The 26970-nt window shown below is 41.1% G+C and overlaps 1 protein-coding gene across 4 annotated transcripts in view; it reads right to left on the minus strand.

The window, feature by feature from the left end:
- Positions 1-26970, minus strand: part of LOC103042998 (proto-oncogene tyrosine-protein kinase Src) — a 74369-nt gene that overhangs the window by 41561 nt on the left and 5838 nt on the right. For 2 of the 4 annotated variants that reach the window (XM_049471544.1, XM_049471543.1), the window contains exons 2-10: positions 25373-25693; positions 15875-15971; positions 13040-13138; positions 10188-10291; positions 9892-10041; positions 5924-6079; positions 5403-5582; positions 3100-3176; positions 2380-2533 (exon numbers count right to left, since the gene is read on the minus strand). In XM_049471544.1, coding sequence (XP_049327501.1) covers positions 2380-2533; positions 3100-3176; positions 5403-5582; positions 5924-6079; positions 9892-10041; positions 10188-10291; positions 13040-13138; positions 15875-15971; positions 25373-25685 — 1330 coding nt within the window. In that variant the 5' untranslated portion in view covers positions 25686-25693. Of the gene's footprint in view, positions 1-2379; positions 2534-3099; positions 3177-5402; positions 5583-5923; positions 6080-9891; positions 10042-10187; positions 10292-13039; positions 13208-15874; positions 15972-25372; positions 25694-26970 lie in introns of those variants that run through there. The other 2 variants (XM_049471542.1, XM_049471545.1) reach the window with 2 other exon arrangements.

A 26970-nucleotide genomic window follows, 5' to 3' on the forward strand; every position in this document is an offset into this window, starting at 1 on the left:
GGGTCGTTGTCTTGTTGAAGTTCCAGCCCCGGCGCAACTTCAACTTTCTTACTGATTCGTAAACATTGTTCTGAAGAATCTGCTGATATTGACCGAAATCCATGCGACCCTCAACTTTAACCCTTGTGTGGTGTTCATATTTTTGTTACTCGTTTACTTTGTTACTTGTATTTAATTCAGCAAAATTAAGTAATTTTACATTAAAATGCTTTACACATACTTGCTTCACCTAAATTGCAAGCAATATAAACAGCTTACATGGTTAATATTTGCCCTTTACCTTTCTTATGTTACATTTCTTTCAAAAAGTGCTACTCTTTTTTTTATTAGTTTTTTTTAATAAAATGTAAAAGAAAATGAACTAAACTCAAGATATGAGTAGAAAATTTGTTTAGTTTCAAATTTACAAGTGAAGCAATGTTTATTAGCCCTTGGCCAAACATACTGTATGTAATATAAATGTGTAGGGGGGGTGGGGTTGGTGTACAGTGTGTGTTTATCAAAAATGTGTTTTAATATATGTTTTTCACAAAAAATGAGCCAATGCCAATGAGTTTGAGTTAGAAAAAATTTTTTTTTTTTCATTTGATGAAAAATGAAAACGGGTCCCACAGACCCGAACACCACACAAGGGTTAATGAGATTCCCAGTACCTGCACTGACCACACAGCATGATGGAACCACCAGCACATTTTACTGTGGCTTGCAAGTGTTTGTCTTGCAATGCTGTGATCTTTTTCCGTCATGCATAAATGACCGCCCTCCAAATAACTCAATTTTAGTTTCATCAGTCCACAGTATCTTATTCCAAAATGAAGCTGCCTTGCCCAAATGTGCTTTAGCATACCTGAAGTGACTCTGTTTGTGGCGTGTGCACAGAAAAGGCTTCTTCTGCATTACTCTCCCATACAGCCTCTCCTTGTTTAAAGTGCACTGAATACTTGAACGATGCACAGTGACTCCATCTGCAGCAAGATGATGTAGGTCTTTGGAGCTGGTCTGTTCCTTCACCTCTGATTATCTGAGATTTTTCTTGGCCTACAGACTTCCTGTATTTTTTAATTAACCTGAACCAAAAGTTTACAATAGTCTACAAATACTCGTGTATTTTCTTTGAGATAGCTCTTTGTATCCTTCCCCTAATCCATGATTTTGAACCATCTGTTATAAGGGCATTTGAGGTTTGTTTTGAGGCTCCCGTGTATGGTGTAAAATAGGGTTAAATGTTTTGAGAACCAAAAGTATAATCCATAACCAAGAAATCAAATATTGAAATATATGAGGCAGATCCCTCTACGCCCTTCAAACTAGGGTTCAACCATAATTTGTACATTTTGCCAACACAAATTATTTAGTAAGACCAACTTTTAACATGATGATTAATAATGTTAATTGAGGCAATGCGTTTTTTTGTTCAGATGAATTAAAAATCATATTAATGTGTACAATTTCAAGTGTTTTTTGCAGTGTAGTTTAAACAAAGAAGGACTAGGAAAAATAATTTACTGAATTTTAAACTATAATGTTAAACACACAACTTTTCTTCAAAGATGTTTAATAAAATATTACTATCTTACAAAAAAGATTAGAGAACATGGCTGGAATCACTGGAACAGTTCCACCATGGATTAAATCACATTTAACTGATCGGAACGTTATCAGTTTGTTAAGGTACAAGTAGCTTTCAGTTGCACATGGGTGAGATATGGAATTCTGCAAGACTCTATCTTAGGACTGTTATAATTTACATTAAACATGACATCATTTTCCATTGTTGTGCAAATAATATACAATTCTTTTTATTAGACAACCTCTGATAAAAAATTGAGATTGACCTTTTTTTCCTTTCTAATTTTCTTTTGTTATTTTGGCCAATTTAGCCTATTGTTCAACCCATTCAGCTGCTAGTCAGCTGTATATCACCAGAAGAAGAGTGAAGACTAGCAGTCGCCTCCTCCGACACAAGAAATCAGCCAGCACCTCTTTTCGAACTGCTGCTGATGTAGCATTTCCGAGTAGCCAGCGAGCTCTGAAGAAAGCACAGCGATTCGGTTCCGATACATCAGCTCACAGATGCCAGGTGCTGATTGACATCACCCTTTGGAATGATGAGGGTAAAGAGATCTATTTGTGCTCTATCAGGGCTCTGGCAGCTGATGGCAAGCTGCATGACCGGGAACCAGCGATCTCCTGATCATAGTGGCAGGGCTTAGCACGCTGGACCACTCAGCATCCGAGATTGAGCTTTTTAAAGAGAAAACAACTAATTTTGACCACTAGAACAAAGTACTGAACAGTTTATATGTAACTTTAACAGGATACGTACACTTTACAGCTCATACCTGCCCTGCAGACTGAATCTGGATGTACATGTCTTACCCTGTCCAGCCATGTACTCGTTATCCTTAATGAGTCGCGCTAGTCCGAAATCTGCCACCTTACACACCAGGTTATCTCCAACCAGGATGTTGGCAGCTCTTAGATCCCTGTGTACGTAATTCATCCTCTCCATGTACGCCATGCCAGCAGCAATCTGAACCAGAGATCAACCAAAAAAAACGTTACACATTAACATTCATTACAGGACATCCTCATTTAGACTTTAAATCACTAGAGATTATCTTTATTATAACTAAATATTTTATATTTTTATTATTATTTAAACATATATTGTACATATAAATTTCTATTACAATAAATAAAAAGAGAAGTTCATACTCAATTTTAAAACCAGCTATTTGCCCACCACTGCTCACAATGCCTGAACGATACACCACTCAGAGAAGCCCCTCTTATCGTTCACACTGAAAATGCTTAATATAGCCTTAGTCTAGTGCTAGTGTACCTTTGTTTCATGTGTGCTTAATGTCTACATCCCCCAAATGTGTAGTATTTACAGTTAGGATGTATTAACAATGTAACGTTACATTTTAATACACCAGTGATCTGGATCGTTTCCACCTGTTTCCGATCCTTTAAAAAAAAAAGGATCAGACCCAATTTCCAATCACATGTTTGATCGGGGACATCCCTACTCTATTTTATATCACAACCAATCAGAATACCTGAAAGCTTTTCCCCTGTTCCCCTTCACTGTACCTGAGAGGCCATATCAACCAACTGTGGAAGCCTCAGGGACTTCCCATTATCTCCATTCAGGAAGTCCAGCAGGTTGCCTGCAGGGCAGAATAGCATATACAGTTGTGGTCAAAAGTTTACATACACTTGTAAAAAAACATAATGTTATGGCTGTCTTGAGTTTTCAATAAGTTCTACAACTCTTATTTTTCTGTGATAGAGTGATCGGAACACATACATGTTTGTCACAAAAAACAGTCATAAAATTTGGTTCTTTCATAAATTTATTATGGGTCTGCTGAAAATGTCACCAAATCTGCTGGGTCAAAAATATACATACAGCAACATTAGTATTTGGTTACATGTCCCTTGGCCATTTTCACGGCAACTAGGCGCTTTTGGTAGCCATCCACAAGCTCCTGGCAAGCTTCAGGTCGAATGTTTGACCACTCTTCTTGACAGAATTGGTGCAGTTCAGCTAAATGTGATGGTTTTCTTGCATGAACCCGTTTCTTTAGCACTGTCCACATGTTCTCAATGGGGTTTAAGTCAGGACTTTGGGAAGGCCATTCTAAAACCTTAATTCTAGCCTGGTTTAGCCATTCCTTTACCACTTTTGATGTGTGTTTTGGGTCATTGTCTTGTTGGAACACCCAACTGCGCCCAAGACCCAACCTTCGGGCTGATGGTTTTAAGTTTTCCTGCAGAATTTGGAGGTAATCCTCCTTCTTCATTATCCCATTTACTTTCTGCAAAGAACCAGTTCCACTGGCAGCAAAACATCCCCAGAGCATAATACTACCACCACCATGCTTGACAGTAGGCATGGTGTTCCTGGGATTAAAGGCCTCACCTTTTCTCCTCCAAACATATTGCTGGGTGTTGTGGCCAAACAGCTCAATTTTTGTTTCGTCTGACCAGAGAACTTTCCTCCAGAAGGTTTTATCTTTGTCCATGTGATCAGCAGCAAACTTCAGCCGAGTCTTAAGGTGCCTTTTCTGGAGCAAGGGCTTCTTTCTTGCACGGCAGCCTCTCAGTCCATGGCGATGTAAAACACGCTTGACTGTGGAGACTGACACCTGTGTTCCATCAGCTTCCAAATCCTTGCAGACCTGCTTCTTGGTGATTCTTGGTTGACTCTTGACCATCCTGACCAATCTCCTCTCGGCAGCATGTGATAGCTTGCGTTTTCTTCCTGATCGTGGCAGTGACACAACTGTTCCATGCACTTTATACTTGCGTATAATTGTCTGCACAGTTGCTCTTGGGACCTGTAGCTGCTTTGAAATGGCTCCAAGTGACTTCCCTGACTTGTTCAAGTCAATAATTCGCTTTTTCAGATCCACACTGAGTTCCTTTGACTTTCCCATTGTAGCTTTTGTAGCTGAGTCTAATCACCGGGTCAAATGAGCCCTATTTAAATGGGCTCATGAGAAGTCAACAGCTGTAGTCAATCAGAATCACTTACAAGAAGTGAAGAGGCCATGACATGAAGCTAATTTGATTGACACAACTCGCTACATCACCAAAATTGACAAATTTTGTTGCTGTATGTATATTTTTGACCCAGCAGATTTGGTGACATTTTCAGCAGACCCATAATAAATTTATGAAAGAACCAAATTTTATGACTGTTTTTTGTGACAAACATGTATGTGTTCCGATCACTCTATCACAGAAAAATAAGAGTTGTAGAACTTATTGAAAACTCAAGACAGCCATAACATTATGTTTTTTTACAAGTGTATGTAAACTTTTGACCACAACTGTATATAGATTACTGACAATGACATTAACAGGATTTACAATTCTTATTAAGTAACTGGCTGTTCAGAAGGAATCCATGTCATCAATAATATATAAAAAAAAATATGACAGAAAAAATAAATCAAATTGAAATTGATTATTAAAACTGATCATTTATTTTGGTTCAACGTTATTATACACATATGTACAGTTGCTACCCACTAATGCTGGGCAGTAAGCCAACCAAAGCCATGGCAGTAAAGCATCATTAAACTGGATGAATATTGGAGCAATTGGTAAAGGATATTCACAGTAAGTTCATAGTAAGTTAATTTTGTATTTTTTCTCACTTAATGTTCCAAGAGCCTGCTAGAGTATGCTGATATACCTACTCTGGTACCTATGGAACCTATTGGTACCTACTGGTTCCTAAGTGGTTGTTATGGTTTTGTTATGTGGTTGCTTTGATAGCCCAAGGTATTTGCTAGTGTTGCCAAGTACTTACAAGCTGAATGTTTGCGAATTATAATAATTGTTATCTAAATTAAGTAATACAATAACTAAAATTATGGTCATACCTTGACTCATATATTCTGTAACGATATAAATGGGTTCCTCTGAGATGACGGCGTACAGCTGAACCAACTTCTCATGTCGAAGTTTCTTCATAACCTGGGCCTCCTCCAGGAACGCTTCAGGAGACATGGTGCCGCGCTTCAGAGTCTTGATGGCTACTCGCGTCGTCCCGTTCCACGTCCCTAAAAGTGCAGAGAGGATTATTTTCAACTGTCCAACGGGAATCTGTTCTCCACACTGGTTCTGGTTCATTACTGTATTTCTTCTGTGAGTGCAGTGTCCGTGTGTTATCGTATGATCATGAGTTATGAGTTAGGTTAAATAGAGCAGCCGTGTCACATCTGATTAATACCTCGGCAGTGAGTTACGACATCTATAATGTCTTATACTGTACCCAGATGTGAGCTGCGGTAGTGACCTGAAATAAATACACATCAATATACACATGCAGTAAATGTACATGCTCCTAAAACTAGATATGATTAAGGTTAAACAGAAGCAGCAGGTCCTGCTGAGAGCATACCCATCCACACTTCCGCAAAGCTGCCCTGGCCCAGTTTCACGTCCAGTCGCAGCGACTCGCGGGGGATTTCCCAGGCGTCTCGGGCCAGACCCTGTGTCTGCGGCTTCAGCATGGGACATATATCTGTCAGTACATGACACAACCCGTCTGCATGTGCTGGAACAGAGAACACAAGGCAAAACATACTGTCGTAAGGGCATAGCCTTTCCTTGGCAACAGTGCCACCGTCTACAATCTCTTCATTCAGCCATTATGACACTGCAAGTTTTTGGAGTAGGTCAGAGGAAACGTGCTTCCTGGCCATTCTCATTTGTGTTTGTTTGTGGTGTGTGTAAATGAAGAATGGTGAGTGTTCTAATTTCAGTTATAGTATTGTTTTAGGTGTTTGCAGCTATGTTTCCTATCGAATTTGAGCCATTTATGTGTCGAACTGCTAATGTTAGCTATTCCAATCGTTTGTACCATGCTTTATGTTGGACATGTCTTACTGGCAATGCATTAATTAGTTTCCTAAGAGTTATATTTCCTTGGTAAACTGTATATTTGTTGCATTATGTTGAAGTAATACGAATTTGCAGCCATTTGTAGCTCAACTGGTGACCATGAGTTCATGTGTGCAAGGCATGATCGGTAGTTCAGTTGACAACTTCTATTATCATTACCAGTGCCTTAGTTATTCCTGAGAGAGTGTATTACCCTGTATGTAGTTTATTTAGTAATCAGTATATTGTATTTAATAATATTTGGTCTGTATTTCTTGTCCTTTCATTGTTACAGAACCATACCTTGAACAAATCATACCCAAAATGATACCTCAGTGGAACCACCAAATTTCTACCCATTGTAACTTGTCAAATATCAGTTTGACCCCCTGTGCATTGCTGTTTGTGTGTGTTTTTGAAGAAAGTAAACCAATAAACTGAAGTCTGCCTCCTGTGAAATATGTTCTGACCGTGGCGATTGTCAATACAGTACAAGTTCCTAATTACAGTCCTGCCCTACCAACTCCCTTATGTTGAGGTACTTTGAGCCAGTTTGATGGTTAACACAGATACGGGATGGATAAGACACAGTCAGGTCTGCCAGTAGCACGGGCCTAGACACCTGGAGGACTTTGTGGACAACACCACCAGGAAACAAGCTACATACACCACCCATACCGAGCATGCATTGTGAGCAGCAGCAATGACTTTCCAGAGTGACAGGGTAATAGAAGGCAGCGAAGTGTCACTGCTAAGTCCAGCGAGTGTGACCCCACGGCGGATTGCTGAACCACAGACACTCGGCTCACCCTGTTATCACACCTCTGTATTTGAGACTGACGACACCTTGTTGATGGACGCTGGCGCTCTGCCACCAATTGCACCTCTGTCACCAACGATCATTGTCAATAACACTATACCTCAGCCTCCTAACCAGTCTGAAGCCAACGAGCCTCACCCCCCCACTGACTATAGTACGTCCAGTTGCGAACCAGGTGAGTCATCATGGGCAACAGGCTCAGGCACCCGACTCCATCGCTGCCCCATCAGACCTTCCATGCAATCCAGTGATGGTGTACTTGGAAAAGGTGATAAGCGAGCTACAGATGGGGAAGGACAAAATTCACACACTGTCACCAAACCCTCCTGCCCTTCATCGTCAGCAGTTGCCTTTGGAAGGTGAGGGATCTCACCTACAAGGGACCAAAGCCATCCATAAAGACCCCAGTGAGTTTCTTCAGCTCAAGATATTATTAAAGAACCTTCTTCCTGCAAATAGCACAGAGCTATTTTGCTATCAAATCTTGGGGGATCATTTGCTGTTGTATATAGTCATGTATGCTCCTGATGTCCGCCGAGGTGATTTTGCCTCGTTCGAGCGGTTTGCCCTCCAGATCAGTTCAAATGCTGAAGATGTTGGGTCCAGAAGGTGAAGCTGAGCTTTATTGTGGATCCCATGTGGCCCGTCTACTTAGCAAGTTGCCTCCAGAGCTCAGGGAAATGTTTTAGTGCCAGATGCACTACAGACCTGGCAATGTTCACACCCTGTTGGAATTGGCGGAGTGGCTGCGGGCCAAAGTCTAGTACCATGAGCCAGAAGGGGTGCTCAGTAGTGCAGCTGACAAAGAGCAGCAGACTCGTAAGGCAGATCGGAAGAAGGATTCCCGATAGAGAAAGTCTACCACCGTCCTACATAGTGGAAAGGACACCACTGGCAATGCACCTGCTGAGCAAAGTAGCACGTCAGCTAAGGCTAAGAAAGGCAAGTTAAAGGCTTATTGTCCCTACTGTGACAATGAAGAACATTTTCGCGACGAGGGTCTGACCACGGATCAAAGAATCCAGTGCATCCGGGAGAAGCACAGATGTTGGCGCTGTGGCAGGGCCCACCAAGCAGCACAATGCACTTTGCGGCCTCTGCCAGAATATCCACCTAAAAGTTCTCCATGAGGTGAACCAGAGGTCATCAAAGAAGGCTGACTCTGTGCCTGCTTCTACGACAGAGACCCTGTACTTGGATCAACCTAGGGACAACCAGAGAGTTCTGCTGAAGGTCAAGGTGTGACTTCGGCATGGCAGGTGCAAACTTGACATGGATGGGGGACCTGCCGCAGTTCCGCCAGCACGCTATTGGTATCAGTGGGGACATAAAAGGTATGTTCCATCAGGTGCGCCTTTTTCCTGAAGATTGGCCTCTACTTCGCTTCGTATGGAGAGATGGGAAGACAGAGTGCACCCCAACCATCTATGAGTGGCAGATGTTGCCTTTTGGAACTACCTGTAGTCCCTGCTGTGCCATCTTTGCCCTCCAAAGGCACATGACTGACAACTGTGCAGCGGACGAAAACGTGGGGTTGTGCGTGGAAAGGTACTTCTAGGTAGACAACTGCCTTCACAGCACACGAACCCAGGGCAAAGCTAAACACCTCATTGACAAGCTGCGATCTGTGCTGTCTGAGGGAGGGTTCGAGATACGCCAGTGGGCTAGCAATGTGCCCATTGTCATTGAGCACCTACCTACAGAGGCCTGCGCAGACAAGGTTGAGGGCCCACTGCACCAGCATATCGTCTCACAGTGGGTCTGAGGATCTCATTCCAGTACCTAATGGCAGTCAAATGACCTCTGCAGGCAGGCCTGTTGCAGGCAGCAGAACTTTCTCCATGGCGTCTCCAGTCTCTGTCAGGTCTATCACATGTGCTCAGATAGAACCTGCTCTAATCTGTGAAGAGCACAGGGTGCCAATGGCAAATCAGCCAATCTTGGAGTTCTCTGGCAAATGCCTGCACAGTGCTGGGCTGTAAGCACAAGCCCCACTTGTGGACGTTGGGTCCTCATACCACCCTCATGGAGTCTGTTTCTGACAGTTTGAGCAGAAACATGGATATTAGTGATCTGCTAGAGGTCATTTTGCAGGGCTCTTGCACTGCTTCTCCTGTTCCTTCTTGCACAAAAGAGGGGGAAGCGGTCCTGCTGCCAGGTATCTGCTCCATGCTCTGAACACTGTGCTCGCATTGATGTGCCATCCTGGATGAGCTGCACTACCTAATCAACCTCTGTGGGTTGTAGACACTGCCTCACTCTACCTCTATGGTGAGAGAACTGGGAAAAAAAACAAAAGTGACCAAAACATCATCCAGAAAGAATGAGAACAGAGAAAAGGTCTGTGGTCACCACCTGCAGAACCACTTCTTTAGAGAGGTGTCTTGCTAATTGCCTCTCATTTCTACCTGTTGTCTGTTCCATTTGCAGAATAGCAGGTGAAATTGATTCACAATCAGTGTTGCTTCCTAACTGGAAAGGTTGATATTGTGGTATTCCAGATGTTTGAAGTAACATTTACTTTTCCCCTGACAAGCACATTATTTAAGGTGGAATGAAAAATCAGAACAACAAAATTACAAGAAACTTTGTGTTTATTTATTGATTTGTAATATGCTGTGTGACACTATATAATAAAGATGTTTGTGAGAGGTTCAGGGACTCACCGCGGTAGTGGAGGACGAGCCTCTGCAGGCTGGTGAACTGCGTGCGGGATGTGATGTAAAAGCCGCCGCTGTCCAGCTTACGGATTTTATAGTGCTTAATGTTCAGCCCCTTCATGTTATCATGGTCCAGCACAGACAGACAGTACGCACCTACAACCGAGACCGCAGAACATTCAGCAACCTGCTAATCAGTTAAGGGTGTAAATAAATACTGAAATTACTGCAATATAATGTTATGACCAATTATTTAAAAAACTATACATAAAACTGTATTTAACCAATGTATATGGACCTACCCTTAGTTGTCTCGCTCTCTCTAACGAGAAATGTTCCCTTCCTGTTTTGCATGTTTAGCAGCAGTCGTTCAGAATCACGACGAGTAATCTTACCGAAAAACCACCTGCAATTAAAATATTATTATTATTCAGACTAGCTCACTTTTTTATGTACAGTTGTATGAACAAAATTAGACAGGTGTCTAAAGATGCATAAAGTGCATGATATTGTTCAACATCATAGTTTAGGATACAAAAAGCTATCTCAGAGATTTCAGCTCTCCGTCGCCACTGTGAGGATCATAGTGAGGAAATGGAAGACCACAGGCACAGTTCTAGTTAAGACCTAAAGTGGCAGAACAAGAAAAATCTCCGAGGAGAAGGATGGTGCGAACAGTCATTGTCAACCCACAGACCAGCTCCAAAGACCTACAACATCATCATGCTGCAGACGGCATCACTATGCATCGTTCAACTATTCAACGCACAATAAGAGGCTGTCTGTAGAGCTTAAATTCTCAGCCCGAACTGAAACTAATAAAAATGGTAATTAAAAAACAAAAAAAACAAAAAAAAAACGTAACTAACTGGAACTGTACTATGTGTTTATAAGACTAACTAATATGAACTGAAATTACAGATAGAATACCCTTTGTTTTCGTGTTTGTGAATTTATTTATTAGCGCTGTTTCCACTCCAGCAGTTTCACAGCGGGCGGTGTTGTGCCGATTCTGTTCGTGATGTGGAGACGGGATTGATGTTACTTCTTGTTTACAGTTCTTGTGATAGCCGCAAAATAATGATAGAAAACACTGAGAAAGCTACAGAATTTTGCATGGAATTAGAATATGAGCATGAAAAAGGATGTGTTTTGTAGTCAAACCGGAGATACAGTGAGGAATAAGAAATAAACTCTACACAAACTCTACTAAGTCCTGCTGAGAAACTAACCTTTACCTGTTAGTAACTCATACACCAGAACACCCCACGCGGGTGTTAGGGCTCAGCCAAGTCCTGCAGCGGCCACCAGAGGCCGCCATAAACCCACCAAGGTGGCAAGAAAGGTACCGGCTGAGAGTTCATTAGGCCACCTGAAGCCAATAAGCATCATCAGCCTCAGCTATGGTACCATCTTTAAAAAGGCGAGCTTCCAGCAGACTGATGTTAGCTCCACGGAGCAAAGCAACACAAAAGAAAAAAAGAGAAAAAAGAAAGAAAACAAAGCTTGCAAAGCTGAAAAGAAAAATAAAAGAAAGCCTGCAAGACTGAAAGGAAAGAAAGAACAAAAAAAGATAAGAAAGCCTGCAAGGCCGAAAAGAAGGACAGAAAAAAATAAAAGAAAGCTTGCAAGGCTGAAAAGAAAGAATAAAAGAAAACTTGCAAGGCTGAAAAGGGAAAAAAAAGAAAAGAAATAAAAGAAAAAAAAGAAAAGAAAGCTTGCAAGGCTGAAAAAAGATAAAGGAAAGCCTGCAAGGCTGAGTAGAAAAGAATTGTATTTTCTTTATTCTGTGTCCACTCTCTTGAGAGAGTTTCTACTGTCTTTATTTTATTTTAAACAGAGTTTAAAGAATTATTTATTTAGCTTTGTCAAGCCGAAAGGGTGTTCTCTTTGTTTATTTGTCCCCTTTGTCTTTTATACACACACTCCCTTTATTATTAAGGAAGAAGAAAACAAAAACTTAATTAAAAGCCTTTTGGTTTTATCTCTGCACTTGGCTCCTCCCACACCCCTACACTCTAAAAAACAGAGGTACGATATGAGTACTTTTTTGTACTCGAAGGTACACTCTTTATAACTGTACCCTCACAGGTACAAAATTGGTCTTTACAGGGTCAGATTTGTTCCCTCTGAAGTACAAAGTCATTTCTAACAGGAATAAGTACAAATTTGTACCATTTAACCAACCAAAGGGTACATTCAGTATTCTGCATCACTGTACTAATGAACAATATATATTTAAATTGCACATTTTTTATTTGAAAGCCAGACAATTTTGTATCATCAAGTTTTTGAGCCACATTTAGTTGATGATAATGTTTATAATCTTTATGATCTTTACTGCCACAAAAACCATGGGTACAAAAAAGGACTTTCACTGAAAGGTACTTTTTTGTGCCTCAATATAAGGTACAGCCCCAGCGACAAGCTTTGTACTCTTTTAAGTACAAATCTGTACTTATATTTCTTAGAGTGTACCATGACTGCGGGAGGATGAACTGATAAATCTTTCTCTCTCTCTCTCTCTCTCTCTCTCTATCTCACATAGTTGATCATTTTGATGAAAATTAGTGAAACCTGTAGAGTTTATTGAGTTTTTGAGTTTAACAAAGTTAGACCAAACTCATCTTGTTATCAGCTAAGGATTCAGCTATTTAACTAAATACTGTTAGTAACAAACATGCTCCATCATTTTAGTAATTAATCAACAAAGCTGTACATCAGTAATATTGTCTTTGTATGTATGAAGGTGATGTTTATGGAAAAAGTAAAGGGGTGATCAGGAAAGCAATTAGTCATATTTAAACTGAACAAAGGTCATCCAAACAGTTAAACCCCGCTTATTATAATATTTTATGTTATGATCACTGGACACTGTATTCCTCAAAAATATAAACATTTTGATACAGAATACACAGAAATAATTTTATGTACTCAAAAGCGAAAAAACCTGCAATAATACAGGCGTGAGGGGGAAGAGGCACATCCTCCGCTGGACAGCGTCAGTAGGGATGATTACAAGGCAAATTGCAAAACGTATCGGCCAGTGTTTTTTCAGTGGTACGCAGTGGGTGGTCTGACATATAGAATAAATAGTAAAAATACACAGGTATTTATGCATCCATTTACAATGTATGAAAAAGGTTTATTTTACTCTTCAGCTTGGATGGAGTCAGATGGTGCCACATAATTGCTAGGGATGTATCCACTCTCTCCCGTAGTCAAAGAACGAGCCAACCACCAGTCTCCTTCCCTAAACACAGATACACATACATACACAACAATAATTAGTGCCATAATGTCTCAAACTGTACAACATGACATAAACCACTGTATTTAAAGTTCAGCCAGAATCCAGTCTGTTCATTCTTTATTCCAAATGATTAGATGTAAATGTTAAATGCTCAAACTTTAAAAAGCATTAAATTGGGTATACAAGTAGAAATTGCGCTCTGATTAATATTTTCTAGAATATTTCATTCAGCTTCCTGTTGAGAGTTTGGGTTGCACATTAAATGTCAACGTGAACTGGAAACCAATACTGAGTGAGTGAAAGTACCAGCATAATCCAGTGTTACCTATAAACACGGACTGAAGGACAGAGCAGAGCTCAGCGCTCCCTGAATCCTGAATATTTACAGAGAATCGTGTGTCAAACTTTTGTTAAAGACCACATAAGCAAGCATTTTCACCATTGAACACATTACATAGCCTAATAACATAGTCTTTAGAAAACACGATTACAACACTACAATGTTACATGATTTATTGATCCATGAACATTTTTCATATCCCACCTGGAGCGGAGTAAAGTTAGTTTGATATTCGATATTCAGCGGAGATTCGCCTTTCGGCCGTTCTCTTGCTCACAGGCAATGTCCTAAACTCTCCCAAATTACATTTTCCAAACCACAGAAGAACAGAGAACAAACTACAAACGCCAGATTTTCTGAAAACACCCAACCTTTCTGTTTCTCCGAGAATATTTACTGAAAATGGCAGGAATCGCTGCAGCGGGCGCTGAAGCTGTTAAGGGACCGTCTGCAAAGTACGGACCCTGATTAAAAACGTAAACATTCACAGCGCCGTTTAATGCATTTCTACTGTAACACGCCCATATGAAATATAGATAAAAAAAATCATACGTAGTCTTTAGAGACACACCTGAAAAATAACTACAACTTTTATTTTTGAAAAATATGATTTGGTTGATTTTATATTATTTTTTTAATAATAAAAATTGCTACTGTACTGTACTAATATGAAATATAGAAATAAAATCACTTGTAGTCCTCAGAGACACACCTGATAAACATACTACAACTTTTAATTTAAAAAAATATGATTTGGTTGATTTTTTATAAATTTTGTAATAATAAAAATTGCTACTGTACTGTACTAATATGAAATATAGAAATAAAATTACTTGTAGTCCTCAAAGACACACCTGATAAACATACTACAACCTTTAGTTTTGAAAAATATGATTTAGTTGATTTTTTATATTTTTTTAATAATAAAAATTGCTACTGTACTGTACTAATATGAAATATAGAAATAAAATCACTTGTAGTCTTTAGAGACACACCAGATATGGTGTGTCTCTAAAGACTACAAGTGATTTTATTTCTATATTTCATATTAGTACAGTACAATTTTTTGTATTAAAAAATTAATATAAAATCAACCGAGTGTGAACGGTGTGAACTCGGCTGTGTACTAAAATACATCACTGCTGTTCTGTAAAGTTAATGTTAATGATACAGATTACCTCACTCATTAAGATAAGATCATCTGTTTAGTCTCACAGTGGGAAAACATATAGCTAGTGTTAAAGCAGGAACAGGTCAGAAAGGAAAAAAATGTAGCGAAAATATAACAATAAAATAAGTTAATCTATTAACCCAAAAGTCTGTGTAAAGTTCCTTACAGCACTTTCTCATCAGTTTCTCACTTTAACTCATGAAGTCTCTCAGTACATCCTGAGAACATCTCTACAGGACAGTGTGTGAATGTGTGTTTTTGAGCTCATTTATAGACTGTAGCTCCAGTAGGTGTGCTGGGTTACTGCTGGAGATAAAACTAGATCATTTAAAAGCTGTTTTTGCGTCTACAGCTCTGTTCAAACTATAATTTAACCATTCACTCTCCCCACTCTCCCAACCTCACACACACACACAGTGAGCCACTCCTTCTCTCCACCACACACACACACACACTGACACACACACAACAAGCCCCACCTCACACACTGGAGGAGATAGATGCACGTTTTGTAGCTAGAAATACAAACACTATTCTGAGTTTGTTTGATCTAAAGATTATTAGGGTTGGTTGTTCACTCTGTGCTGCAACCAGTGTTGGGCACATTACTTTGAAAAAGTAATTATAGTTACTAGTTACTAACGGAGTTACACCACTATAAAAGTAACTAGTTACCAGTAAAAGTAACTATGACGTTACTTTTGTTATTCACCCGTAAATAAATAAAAGAAAATCAATTATGTATTTACTACTATTATTAGAAAAATAACAAAAGAAAATAAACCCAAAATGTTGACAAAAATATAATCTAACGAAAAAAAAGAAAAAAAAAAAAAAACGAAATTCTCCACACAACCAAAGAAAATGACTAAAACCAGGGCAAAGTGAAAAAAAAAAAAGTTAATTGAGCGGCTAAAGTAACGTGGTAATGGGGTGTGGGAAATGGTAACGGCATTATAGTTACATTCAGAGTAATTAGTTACATTACTCCTTACTGAAAGGCGTTTGTTAGTTGGGGGGGTGAAGGGGGGCGTATTGTCATTAGCTGCTAAATTTAACTAATAAAGTAACATTTAAGTAACATAAAGTAACTAATAAAGCAACTTGTAATAACTTGTAGCTTTGGATGTCGCGCTGAGGGCGGGGCTAATAAAGCCCTGCTGTAGCTGCAGTGTTAGCTGCTGTGTAGTCTTGTCTGTGTCTGAGGTTTGAGGGCGGGACTTACATGTTATTGAGGATCTGCAGACGCTCGCCCTTCTTAAACGTCAGATCTGAAGACGTCCGAGACTCGTAATCATATAACGCCACGAAAGTAGTGACTCCTGTGGGAAACAGAGACAATTTGTGATTTACTTTTTGTTTTAGCTTTATGGTATGTATATATTTAAGTTGATCTTAATTGTTTAACGTTCAATTGTTAAAAATTCATTTTCAATTCTATGTGTTGGCTAAGCTGTGAATAATGGTCACCCTCAAAACACTCACTTGGAGTTCAAATGAAGATGGTCTGATTTATTAAATATATATATAAATATTAAAAAAATAACAATAATACAGTTTTTCTGGTTTGTTTACACACATTTTCTGAAAACATGCCTCATATTCTCAGAACTCTACACACAAATTCAACAAACACAAACAAAATGGGCAAAACCCTTTAATTCTCCTGCAAAATTAAACTTTACATTCAAAACAGTGCTATCTCTTCACAAAAGGCTATTTTGTGTTCAGATGACACAAACCATCATATGAACAGGCAATCAAAAGAAGCAGTTGAACACTGATGTGCTCATTGTAAAACACTGTTCTCCATTCATCATAATGACTTAGTCATTTTATGTTCAGTGTTACACTTACTACAGACAGTAAATACATAAGTTTGTTGTAAAGTATTTAGTAATATTGTTTTTATATTCAGAACACACAAATACACAGTAAATATATATATATATATATTTTTTTTTTTTCAACAAAAACAATGTACACAGTGTACAATGCAACCAACACAAAGATGCAGTGATTTGCGTACAAAACAACAGAAGAATTTATTGTATAAAGTTACAGTAAACAAAAAACTATGCTGCATCCTGTCTTCTGTTTGGGTCTGCTAAAGCTTTCATTGCTGATTGTAAACCTGTGTGAAAGGTGTTTGCCAGTGTAACCAGTGTCAGTGTGCATAGTAGGGTAATTGAATAACAGTGTGTTCCTTGTGAAAACAAGATATTTTATTCATGAAAATTGTGCCAAATGCAGAAAATTGTGTGTGTAGTGTTTTGAAAAAGTGTGTTTTAGAACTGCAATTTGAGTGTAGAGCAGGAATTGTGCTTTTAGTTTAGGGGTGCGTAAGTTACATGTTGTGGTCATTGTCTCTCAAGTACCAGAAAATGTGTGTAAACAATCCAGAAAAACTGTGATAATAATAATAATAATAATAATAATAATAATAATAATAATAATAATAATAATAATAATAATAAACTTTATTTATATAGTACCTTTCATACATAAAAATGCAGCTCAACGTGCTTCACAATGAAATTAAATAAACCTGAAAAACGTAACATAAGTAATATAAAACAAATAAATATTAAAAAGTGAAGGGTTAATAAAATATTAAATAATTATAAGACATGAAATATTGAAATAAAATATAGAATAAAATAAACATGAGAACAAGAATAGGAACAACAAAGTCAATCAAATGAAAAATTTTAATATAAATAATGAACAGAAAAAAATAATAAAATGCTAAGCCCAAAAGATGCTTTTAACGCTAGTAACGGTAAAGAGTTCCAGATTTTTGGAGCATAAAAACAGAAAGCTGCTTTACCAGTCTTCAACAAGATGTAGTCTATCAATTATGGTAAGAAAGGGTCTAACTCGCGCTACATTTCATAAATGGAAGAAAGTTCTTTTGGTGACATAATCAATTTGAGATTTAAAAGTTAATGTGGAGTCTAAAATTACACAAGTGATTAGATTTTTGATTAATTAAACCACTGTAAAACATTCCAGATAGGCCTACCCAGGTTTTCAGGCGATTTATAAGAATGTCTTCATCCACTGTAATAAATGCTGCACTCAAATTTTAAAGTATAAGATTGATTGCTGTTATGCTCTGTTAAAAGTTCTATGTGAATTTAGTCAATGTTGTGGTCATTGGCTCCCTCTTGTGGTTGTTTTAAAACTACAGTTATTTTTCCTTTTTTGTAAACTCTGATGCCATTGGTTATAAAGAGTCAGGTGATTTTGGTAGGTCAGCCATTTTGTTTGCTGTAAAAGACCAGTGTCATGCCGTGGTCTCTGCTGTTAGGTTTCATCTTTGTTTGTGCCTTGGACATCATTGCTTGTAAGTTTATTTTCTTTCTATTATCTTGCTACAGATTATTTAGCACTATGGGAGAGCAATGCTTGTATTTATTTTCATATACCTTAAACAGTGTTTGATTAAGTACTTTCTTTGTATGTTTCAGTTTTACAAAAATACGTTATGAATGAAGACAAGACAACAGTAAAGACAGTCAACTTTACTCCAGCTTCTGTCATTTCTTAACTTGTTCGCTACCTGTTGATTTGTGTATTGACACACACTGAGAGCAGGATAGTAAAAAAGCAATCTCAGCAGGCACTACAAGGTCGCAAAAATTACAAGGGACTGATCAAGACTCTTCAGGCTTTACTTTCTTTCTCTTCCTAAGACCTAGCAGCTGGCTACACCTACATAATGTCTCTCAGGGATACTGAAAGAGAAAACCCTCCAGTTTCTGGTGATGTCGACCCAGTAAAAGACCATATACAAGAAAGGCTGTCAGAACACTCTGTCTCATCACGTAGGTCCACATCCTCTTCATCCAGCATTGCGGCTGCTGCTGCTCGTGCTAAGGTAGAGGCTGCCCGTGCCCGTGCTGCCTTTGCTCAAAGAGAATCCAAAATAAAGTTGGAGGGAGCACATATTGCTGCCAATCTTAAGATTGAAGAGGCTCGCATAGCTGCTGATTTATCAGAACTCCAACATGAAAAGGAATTAGCAGCTGCCCTAGCAGAAGCTCAAGTTTTTGATGAAACTATGCAAACACGTTCTAGAGAAGGAAGCAAGAGGGATCTTACTGATGTGGTGAAAGTTGCTACTCAGCGAACCCAGGATTATGTGGAATATCACTCCCAGTTGCACCTCACTGATGAGAAGCCACCAGTCCTTGAACCGTATACGCCATCTTTGTTGCCTCATATTAACCCTATTGCACCATCAAACAAAAGCTACAACACGAACCAACCCATCATACAGGGACACAGTAGAGCCACTTATTGTGGTAAGGAAGAGGTTTGCATAGAGCAGCAACTTGAGTGCTCAATGCCGGTACCCAATCAACAACCCAAAAGGGGCAGCAATGATCCTTTGGCACAGGAGAATAGAAGACCTGCTCTAGGAGTTAATCGCCCTTACCCTACTTCGTCACCTGGCTTCTTAACCAACAGAAACACATCACAGATGCCTGCTGATGACAGAATAGGGATGGGTGACATAACGAGGTATTTGATGCGGCGTGAGCTTGTGCACTCTGGTCTTACTAAGTTCAATGACCAGCCTGAAAGTTACTGGGCGTGGAAGTCCTCTTTTCACAACGCAACTGAAGGGCTGCACTTAACTGCCAGTGAGGAGCTTGACCTCTTAATAAAGTGGTTAGGGAACCAGTCTTCAGATCATGTCATGAGGATCCGCGCTGTGTATTCCACCGACCCTACAGTAGGTGTACAGAAAGCTTGGGAACGCTTGGAGGAGTGTTACGGCTCTCCTGAGGTAATAGAAAAGGCTCTCCTTGAGAGGGTGGAGAACTTTCCTAACATCAGTCAGAAGGATCCCGTGAAACTGAGAGAACTGGGAGATTTGCTGAAAGAGCTAGAGGCTGCCAAAAGTCAAGGTTACCTGCCTGGACTTTCTTATCTGGACACTGCCAGGGGTGTAAACCCAATCGTCGAAAAAATGCCATTTGGGCTGCAAGAAAAATGGCTAGCTCAGGGCTCTCTGTACAAGGAGCAGTATCATGTCTCATTCCCCCCTTTTGCCTTTTTCACAGACTTTGTTTGCAATGAAGCACGCAGGCGAAACGACCCTAGCTTTGTTCTTTCAACAGCCCCTAGAGGTCAATCAAGCAGCCTCTATAGGTCCGTAACAAGTCAGTCTAGGTCCATATATTCAGACAAGAGACCAGGAAATGGTAAAGGGAATGTTTTCACTCACAAAACAGATGTGTCATCACATCACCTGGCTCATCAGTCAGACAGGTCAACAGTCATGCTGGATGACATTGCAAAACAATGCCCAATCCACAAGAAACCCCATCCTTTGAAAAAATGCAGAGGCTTTCGAAGTAAACCACTTGAGGAGCGCAAGTCATTTCTAAAGGAGAACAATATTTGCTTCAAGTGTTGCTCCTCCACCAGCCACTTCGCAAAAACCTGTAAAGTGGCCTTGAAATGCATTGAATGCGGGAGTGATGGTCATATTACAGCTTTGCACCCTGGACCTCCTCCATGGAACAGGCAAGACCCCTCCATAGAGCATGGCGGGGAGTGCGAAGTCTCTCAAGTAGCAGTCACCTCTAAATGCACCAAGGTCTGTGGTGATGGGAGGACCTCTCGGTCTTGTTCGAAAATTTGCTTGGTGAAGGTCTACCCAAAAGAGAATCCAGAAAGGGCAAGAAAGGTGTACGTCGTTTTAGACGACCAAAGTAATAGGTCACTGGCCAAGTCGGATTTCTTTGATCTCTTCCAGATTACTGGGTCAGAATCACCATACACACTCCGTACTTGTGCAGGTCGCGCTGAAGCAAGTGGGAGAAGGGCCTCTGGGTTCTTGGCTGAGTCACTGGATGGAACAACAAGTGTGATGCTTCCCACAATGATTGAATGTAATCACATTCCAGATAATAGGTCAGAGATTCCTACTTCAGAAGCTGCGCAGCAGCACACTCATCTGAAGTCCATCGCTCACAAAATACCACAACTGCATCCAGAGGCCCAAATTCTCCTCCTTTTGGGACGTGATATCTTGGAGGTACACAAAGTCAGGGAGCAAAGAAATGGACCACGTAATGCTCCATATGCTCAGAGACTGGATCTTGGATGGGTCATTGTGGGAGATGTCTGCCTGAGTTCATCTCACAGGCCAGTAGATGTGACCAGCTTCCACACCAGTGTGCTTGAGAATGGACGCCCAACTCTCCTTACTCCATGCCCTAATCACATACACATCAAAGAACAGTTTGGAACTCAAAAGCAGTCCAACCCTTTGCTCTTTAGTCCACAGCCTGTCACACCAATCTTCAATGAACATAACCTTGGGAAGACAATCTTCGAGAAGACACAAGATGATGAGAAGGTGGGTCTATCCATTGAAGATAAAATGTTCCTGGAATTTATGAGCAAGGAAATGTACATGGATGATGCCAACAACTGGGTGGCACCTCTCCCATTTCGCATTCCTCGACGTAAGCTTCCGAATAATAGGGAATATGCCCATCAACGACTTGTCTCTCTTTTGCGCACTTTTGAACGCAAGCCAAAGATGAAAGAGCACTTTGTGACCTACATGCAAAAGATCTTCGACTGTGACCAAGCTGAGATGGCTCCTCCATTGGCTGAGAGAGAAGAATTCTGGTACTTACCTTTCTTCGGTGTGTACCACCCTCGAAAACCCCAACAAATAAGAGTCGTCTTTGACTCAAGTGCCCAGCATCGTGGCATGTCTTTAAACGATGTATTACTCACTGGCCCGGACCTAAATAACAGCCTGCTCGGAGTCTTGCTGCGATTCCGACGAGAAGCTGTGGCCATTATTGCTGACATCGAGCAAATGTTTCACAGTTTTGTTGTCAAAGAGGAACACAGGAACTTTTTAAGGTTCCTGTGGTTTGACAAAAATGACCCCAGCAAGGACATTGTTGAGTACAGGATGAAGGTTCATGTATTTGGCAACAGCCCATCTCCGGCAGTAGCTATATATGGCCTTCAGCGTGCAGCACAGCATGGAGAGGCTGAGTATGGTGAGGACACTAAGCACTTTGTAGAACGCAACTTCTATGTGGACGATGGCCTTGTGTCATTGCCTTCAGCAACTGAGGCCGTAGACCTGCTGAAAAGGACACAAGATATGCTAGCTGTTTCAAACTTGTGACTCCACAAGATCGCATCAAACTGTCCCAGCGTTCTGGAAGCCTTCCCTTCAGAAGACCACGCCAAAGGTCTTCAGGACCTGGACTTTGATGATGTTTCCACCTTCATACAACGCAGCTTAGGGCTTTGTTGGAATCTCAAGCGTGACGTCTTTACATTCAACGTGGCAGACACAGAGAGACCTTTCACAAGAAGAGGAGTCCTAGCTACAGTAAACAGCCTGTTCGACCCTCTCGCACTAATTGCACCTGTCACTATACAAGGGAAGTGTATTCTGCGGGACCTCATGAGCTGTAAGGCCCTTGACTGGGACAGTCCTCTTCCAGAGGAGCGAGAGGCCGAATGGAGAATGTGGAAAGACTCCTTACAACATCTGAGAGAGTTTGAAACGCCTAGACCATATGCTACTACTTCTATCTCTGCTGCTCAAAGAAAAGAACTCCACATCTTTTCTGATGCATCTGTGAAGGCTATCGCAGCAGTGGCATACCTCAAGGTTACTACCAGTGAAGGGAAGTGCTACGTTGGATTTGTATTTGGAAAGGCCAAGTTGGCACCCCCTGCAGCACATACTGTTCCAAGACTGGAGCTTGGAGCTGCTGTATTGGCAGTGGAAGTGGCTTGGTTAGTACAGAATGAGTTGGACATTACCTTGGATGCTTTGCAGTTCTACACAGATAGCAAGGTTGTTCTTGGGTATATACACAACCAAACCAGGCGCTTTCATGTGTATGTCTGCCACAGAGTGCAATACATCAGAAGATTCAGTAAACCAGAGCAGTGGCATTACATCTGTACCACTCAGAACCCAGCAGACCATGCTACCCGATCGGTACCTGCAGCCCAACTTAACAGCACAACTTGGCTTACAGGACCCCATTTCCTGTCCATACCTGGAGGACAATTCACCACAGAGGAGGAAACATATGACCTCATTGAACCCAATTTGGATCCAGAAGTGCGTTCTCATGTCACCACCCTCTCAGTACCTTCATCTACCTTTGGGGCCCATCATTTTGAGCGATTTTCCTCTTGGAAGTCGTTGGTGCGAGCCATTGCCTTTCTGAAGCACATCATCAGGTCTAAGAAAACTGTGACAACGGACAACACATGTCGTGGATGGCATGTATGCACAAAACCTTACCCAGCAGAAGAGCTCTTGGAAGCAGAGACGCTCATTATCCGGTGTGTACAGCAAGAGACCTACACTGAAGAGTTCAGCTGCATTGTTGCCAGAAAGGACATTCCAAAAAGTTCTTCACTAAGAAAACTGAACCCTTATGTTGACAAAGATGGTCTTCTGAGGATAGGCGGGAGACTGAAGAATGGAGTTCTTGAGGAAAGAGAGAAGTACCCTCTAATTATTCCAGGCCGCAGTCACATTGCTACCTTGCTTGTGAGGCACTTTCATGAAAAGGTTAAACATCAAGGGCGTGTCTTAACAGAGGGGCAATTCGTGAGGCAGGATTCTGGATTGTAGGAGCAAAGAACTGCATTAAGAGGATCCTTCATAGATGTGTAACTTGTCTTAAGCTTCGTGGACGAGCTGTTGAACAAAGAATGGCAGATCTACCTGCCGATCGTTTGTCCATGGAACCACCCTTTACCTACGTGGGACTAGACGTGTTCGGCCCTTGGACTGTCGTCACAAGACGTACTCGTGGAGGACAATCCAACAACAAAAGGTGGGCTGTGCTCTTCACCTGTATGAGCACACGTGCTGTTCACATAGAACTTATTGAGATGATGGACACCTCAAGTTTTATCAATGCATTGCGGCGCTTTTTTGCTCTGAGGGGTCCTGCAAAACAGATCCGTTCTGACTGTGGAAGCAACTTCACAGGGGCCTGCAAGGAACTGAACATGCTTCTCACTGACCCTGAAAAGCCCAGTGTTAGGAAGTACTTGGGTGAAAAAGGGTGCACATGAATCTTCAATCCTCCCCATTCATCCCACATGGGAGGAGTTTGGGAACGAATGATTGGGGTCTCTAGGCGTATCCTTGACTCCATGCTTTCGCAGATCATTCCCACACATCTCACCCATGAAGTACTGTCCACCCTAATGGCAGAAGTTGTGGCAATTATCAATGCCAGGCCACTTGGTCCTATCTCATCAGACCCAGAGTCTCCATTCCTCTTGACACCAGCATCACTCCTAACACAAAAGATATGTACTCCTCTGCCTCCCCCAGGGACATTCGACTACAACGATCTCCACCGCCAGCAATGGAGGCAGGTGCAACATCTGGCCAATGTCTTTTGGAACAGGTGGAGGCGAGAATATCTTCCTACCCTTCAATGCCGCAGCAAGTGGCAGGACAACCGTCCTAATATTCAGGAGGGTGACCTGGTCCTGTTGAAGGACAAGCAAGTAAAGCAGAATGAGTGGCCCATGGCTTTGGTTACCAAGACCTTCCCCAGCCAGGATGGGAGAGTCAGGAAGATCGAACTTAAAGTCTCAAGTTCTGGATCAACAAAGACCTTCCTGAGGCCTGTTTCAGAGACAGTCCTTCTCATGAGCCCTAAGACAATGGACTGAACTTAGTATTTTATGGCATTGCTTTTCTTCTTTACTGGTAACTTATATAGTGGTATTTTCGTTACAATACCAGGCGGGGAGTGTTATGCTCTGTTAAAATTTCTATGTGAATTTAGTCAATGTTGTGGTCATTGGCTCCCTCTTGTGGTTGTTTTAAAACTACAGTTATTTTTCCTTTTTTGTAAACTCTGATGCCATTGGTTATAAAGAGTCAGGTGATTTTGGTAGGTCAGCCATTTTGTTTGCTGTAAAAGACCAGTGTCATGCCGTGGTCTCTGCTGTTAGGTTTCATCTTTGTTTGTGCCTTGGACATCATTGCTTGTAAGTTTATTTTCTTTCTATTATCTTGCTACAGATTATTTAGTACTATGGGAGAGCAATGCTTGTATTTATTTTCATATACCTTAAACAGTGTTTGATTAAGTACTTTCTTTGTATGTTTCAGTTTTACAAAAATACGTTATGAATGAAGACAAGACAACAGTAAAGACAGTCAACTTTACTCCAGCTTCTGTCATTTCTTAACTTGTTCGCTACCTGTTGATTTGTGTATTGACACACACTGAGAGCAGGATAATTGCCATTGATGGAGTAGGCAGAGGGGATGAACATTCTTTAATGGCAGTATTTAAAAACATATTACATTTTTAATGATAGTCACACAGTACTGTAAAAAAGTTTGCACAGTAAAAAGTATATTAAAATAAGTGTTTACTCAGTAAAAGAATAATATAATAAATAAAAACAACATTCATATAAAAGTAGTGTTTTTCTATCTCTATAGCTCTCCGGATGGAGTCTAGCAGTATTAATAGTTAATTTTTAGAACAGCTGGTTTAGTTATACAAGTCTTGATGTGACTGTAGGGTACTGTATTTATGATGTTTTGAATAGTATTTAATGTACAGGTTATAATAACTGTATACTGTGTCACAGTTGATACTGGCCAAATACTTCACATAAATCACAGTATTGTCCAGAACCATCAATTACTGCATTAATCACTCACCTCTCTGAGGGGACATGATGGAGCCCGGGTAGTCCACGCCCCCGAACAGTTGCGGGTGGTCTGTGTTGTTGGGATGGTAGGTGTTTATGCGTGTGCTGGACCCCACCGCCGGGCTCCGGTTGGGCGTTTGGGTCTGGGGGCCGGAACTGAAATGGTGTCCACTAGAGGAACCCATACCCATGGTTCCATCCAGACTGAGGGAACGCTGTCCCGGATCTTTCCCCTTCCCATCTTTACTTTTCCCCTCTTTACTCTTCCCCTCTTTACTCTTCCTCTCTTTACTCTTGCCCTCTTTACTCTTCCCCATCCCCATCACTGCACCTGTGGGAGAGACACAGAAAAAAACACAGTTAATAAAAACAAACCCGTTGTTTTTGCGTGTCAGTTTAACTTGTTAATCAATAATTAATTCTGTGTGAATTAGGGTCGCACAATATGTCTCGTTTCAGCCTCATCATCAGAATGTGTACATGTGCCATAGTCACACACTGCAGGATGTGCAATGTGACGTGAAAAAAAAGAAACAACATTTTTAATGATTTGATTACTAAATACTGAATTTTGTAAAAAAATATATATATATATATGTATTTTGCAAAAAAAAAAATATATATATATATATATATATATATATATATTGTGGCGTGGAAGAGGAAGGAAGACCGGTGAGACTCATGGTGGATGCTCATTAGCTCTTTTATTAAACTGGCTTGCCACTCACTTACAGCCTTAAACAAGACTAGGAGAGCTAAACCAAAACTCCCAAATAGGCTACCAACAGAACCAAGTGACTAAACTCACTACTCACTTACTTTATGGTGAATGCCCTAACCGGCACCCATCTGCATGGCCCCTCCCCATACCCTAGGTTGCGGGGGAGGTACCGACTACGTAGGCTAGAGCAACACAGCACAACAGAACACCTAAGGCCACACACACAGAAGAACAGAAACATGCCTACAGGCAGCCACACACCCAGAGCCACCACATAGCCCCCTTCCCAAGGGTCAGCCGTCCCGGCGACCCCACCAACCCAACACAAACCCCGTGTACAACAAAACACTTTTTTATTTTTTCATTCAGTCACAAACAAAGTCTTTAAGTCACGCTGGTTCTTGCCCGACACCATGGCCAACTGCGCCGCCAGCGTGCGGTGAAAACGTTCCACCAGTCTGTCACTCTGCAGATGAAGGGGCGTCGTCCTGGTCTTATGGATGCGGCAGACCTCCGCCATGACCTCCGACTCGAAATTTCTCCCCTGGTCACTGTGCAGTTCTTCCGGAACCCAGAATCGGCAAAAGAACTCCCGCACCAGAATATTCACAGTAGTGACCGCCCCTTGGTCTGGCAGCACGTAGGCCTCTGGCCACTTCGTGAAATAGTCCATCGCCACCAGAACAAAGCGATTTCCAGAGTCCATCAACGGAAAGGGGCCCAGCACGTCCACGGCTACCCGCTCCATCGGGCTGCCGCACTGGTAAGGGTGAAGTGGGGCGCGGGGCGCCCTCAAGGGGCCCTTCTTGGCAGCGCACACGTCACAGCAGTGCACGAAGAGCTCCACGTCGGCTCTACACCCAGGCCAATAGAAGCGTTGCCTC

The sequence above is a fragment of the Astyanax mexicanus genome, chromosome 24 (genome assembly GCF_023375975.1).
Source record: "Astyanax mexicanus isolate ESR-SI-001 chromosome 24, AstMex3_surface, whole genome shotgun sequence".
Classification (NCBI taxonomy): Eukaryota; Metazoa; Chordata; class Actinopteri; order Characiformes; family Acestrorhamphidae; genus Astyanax; species Astyanax mexicanus.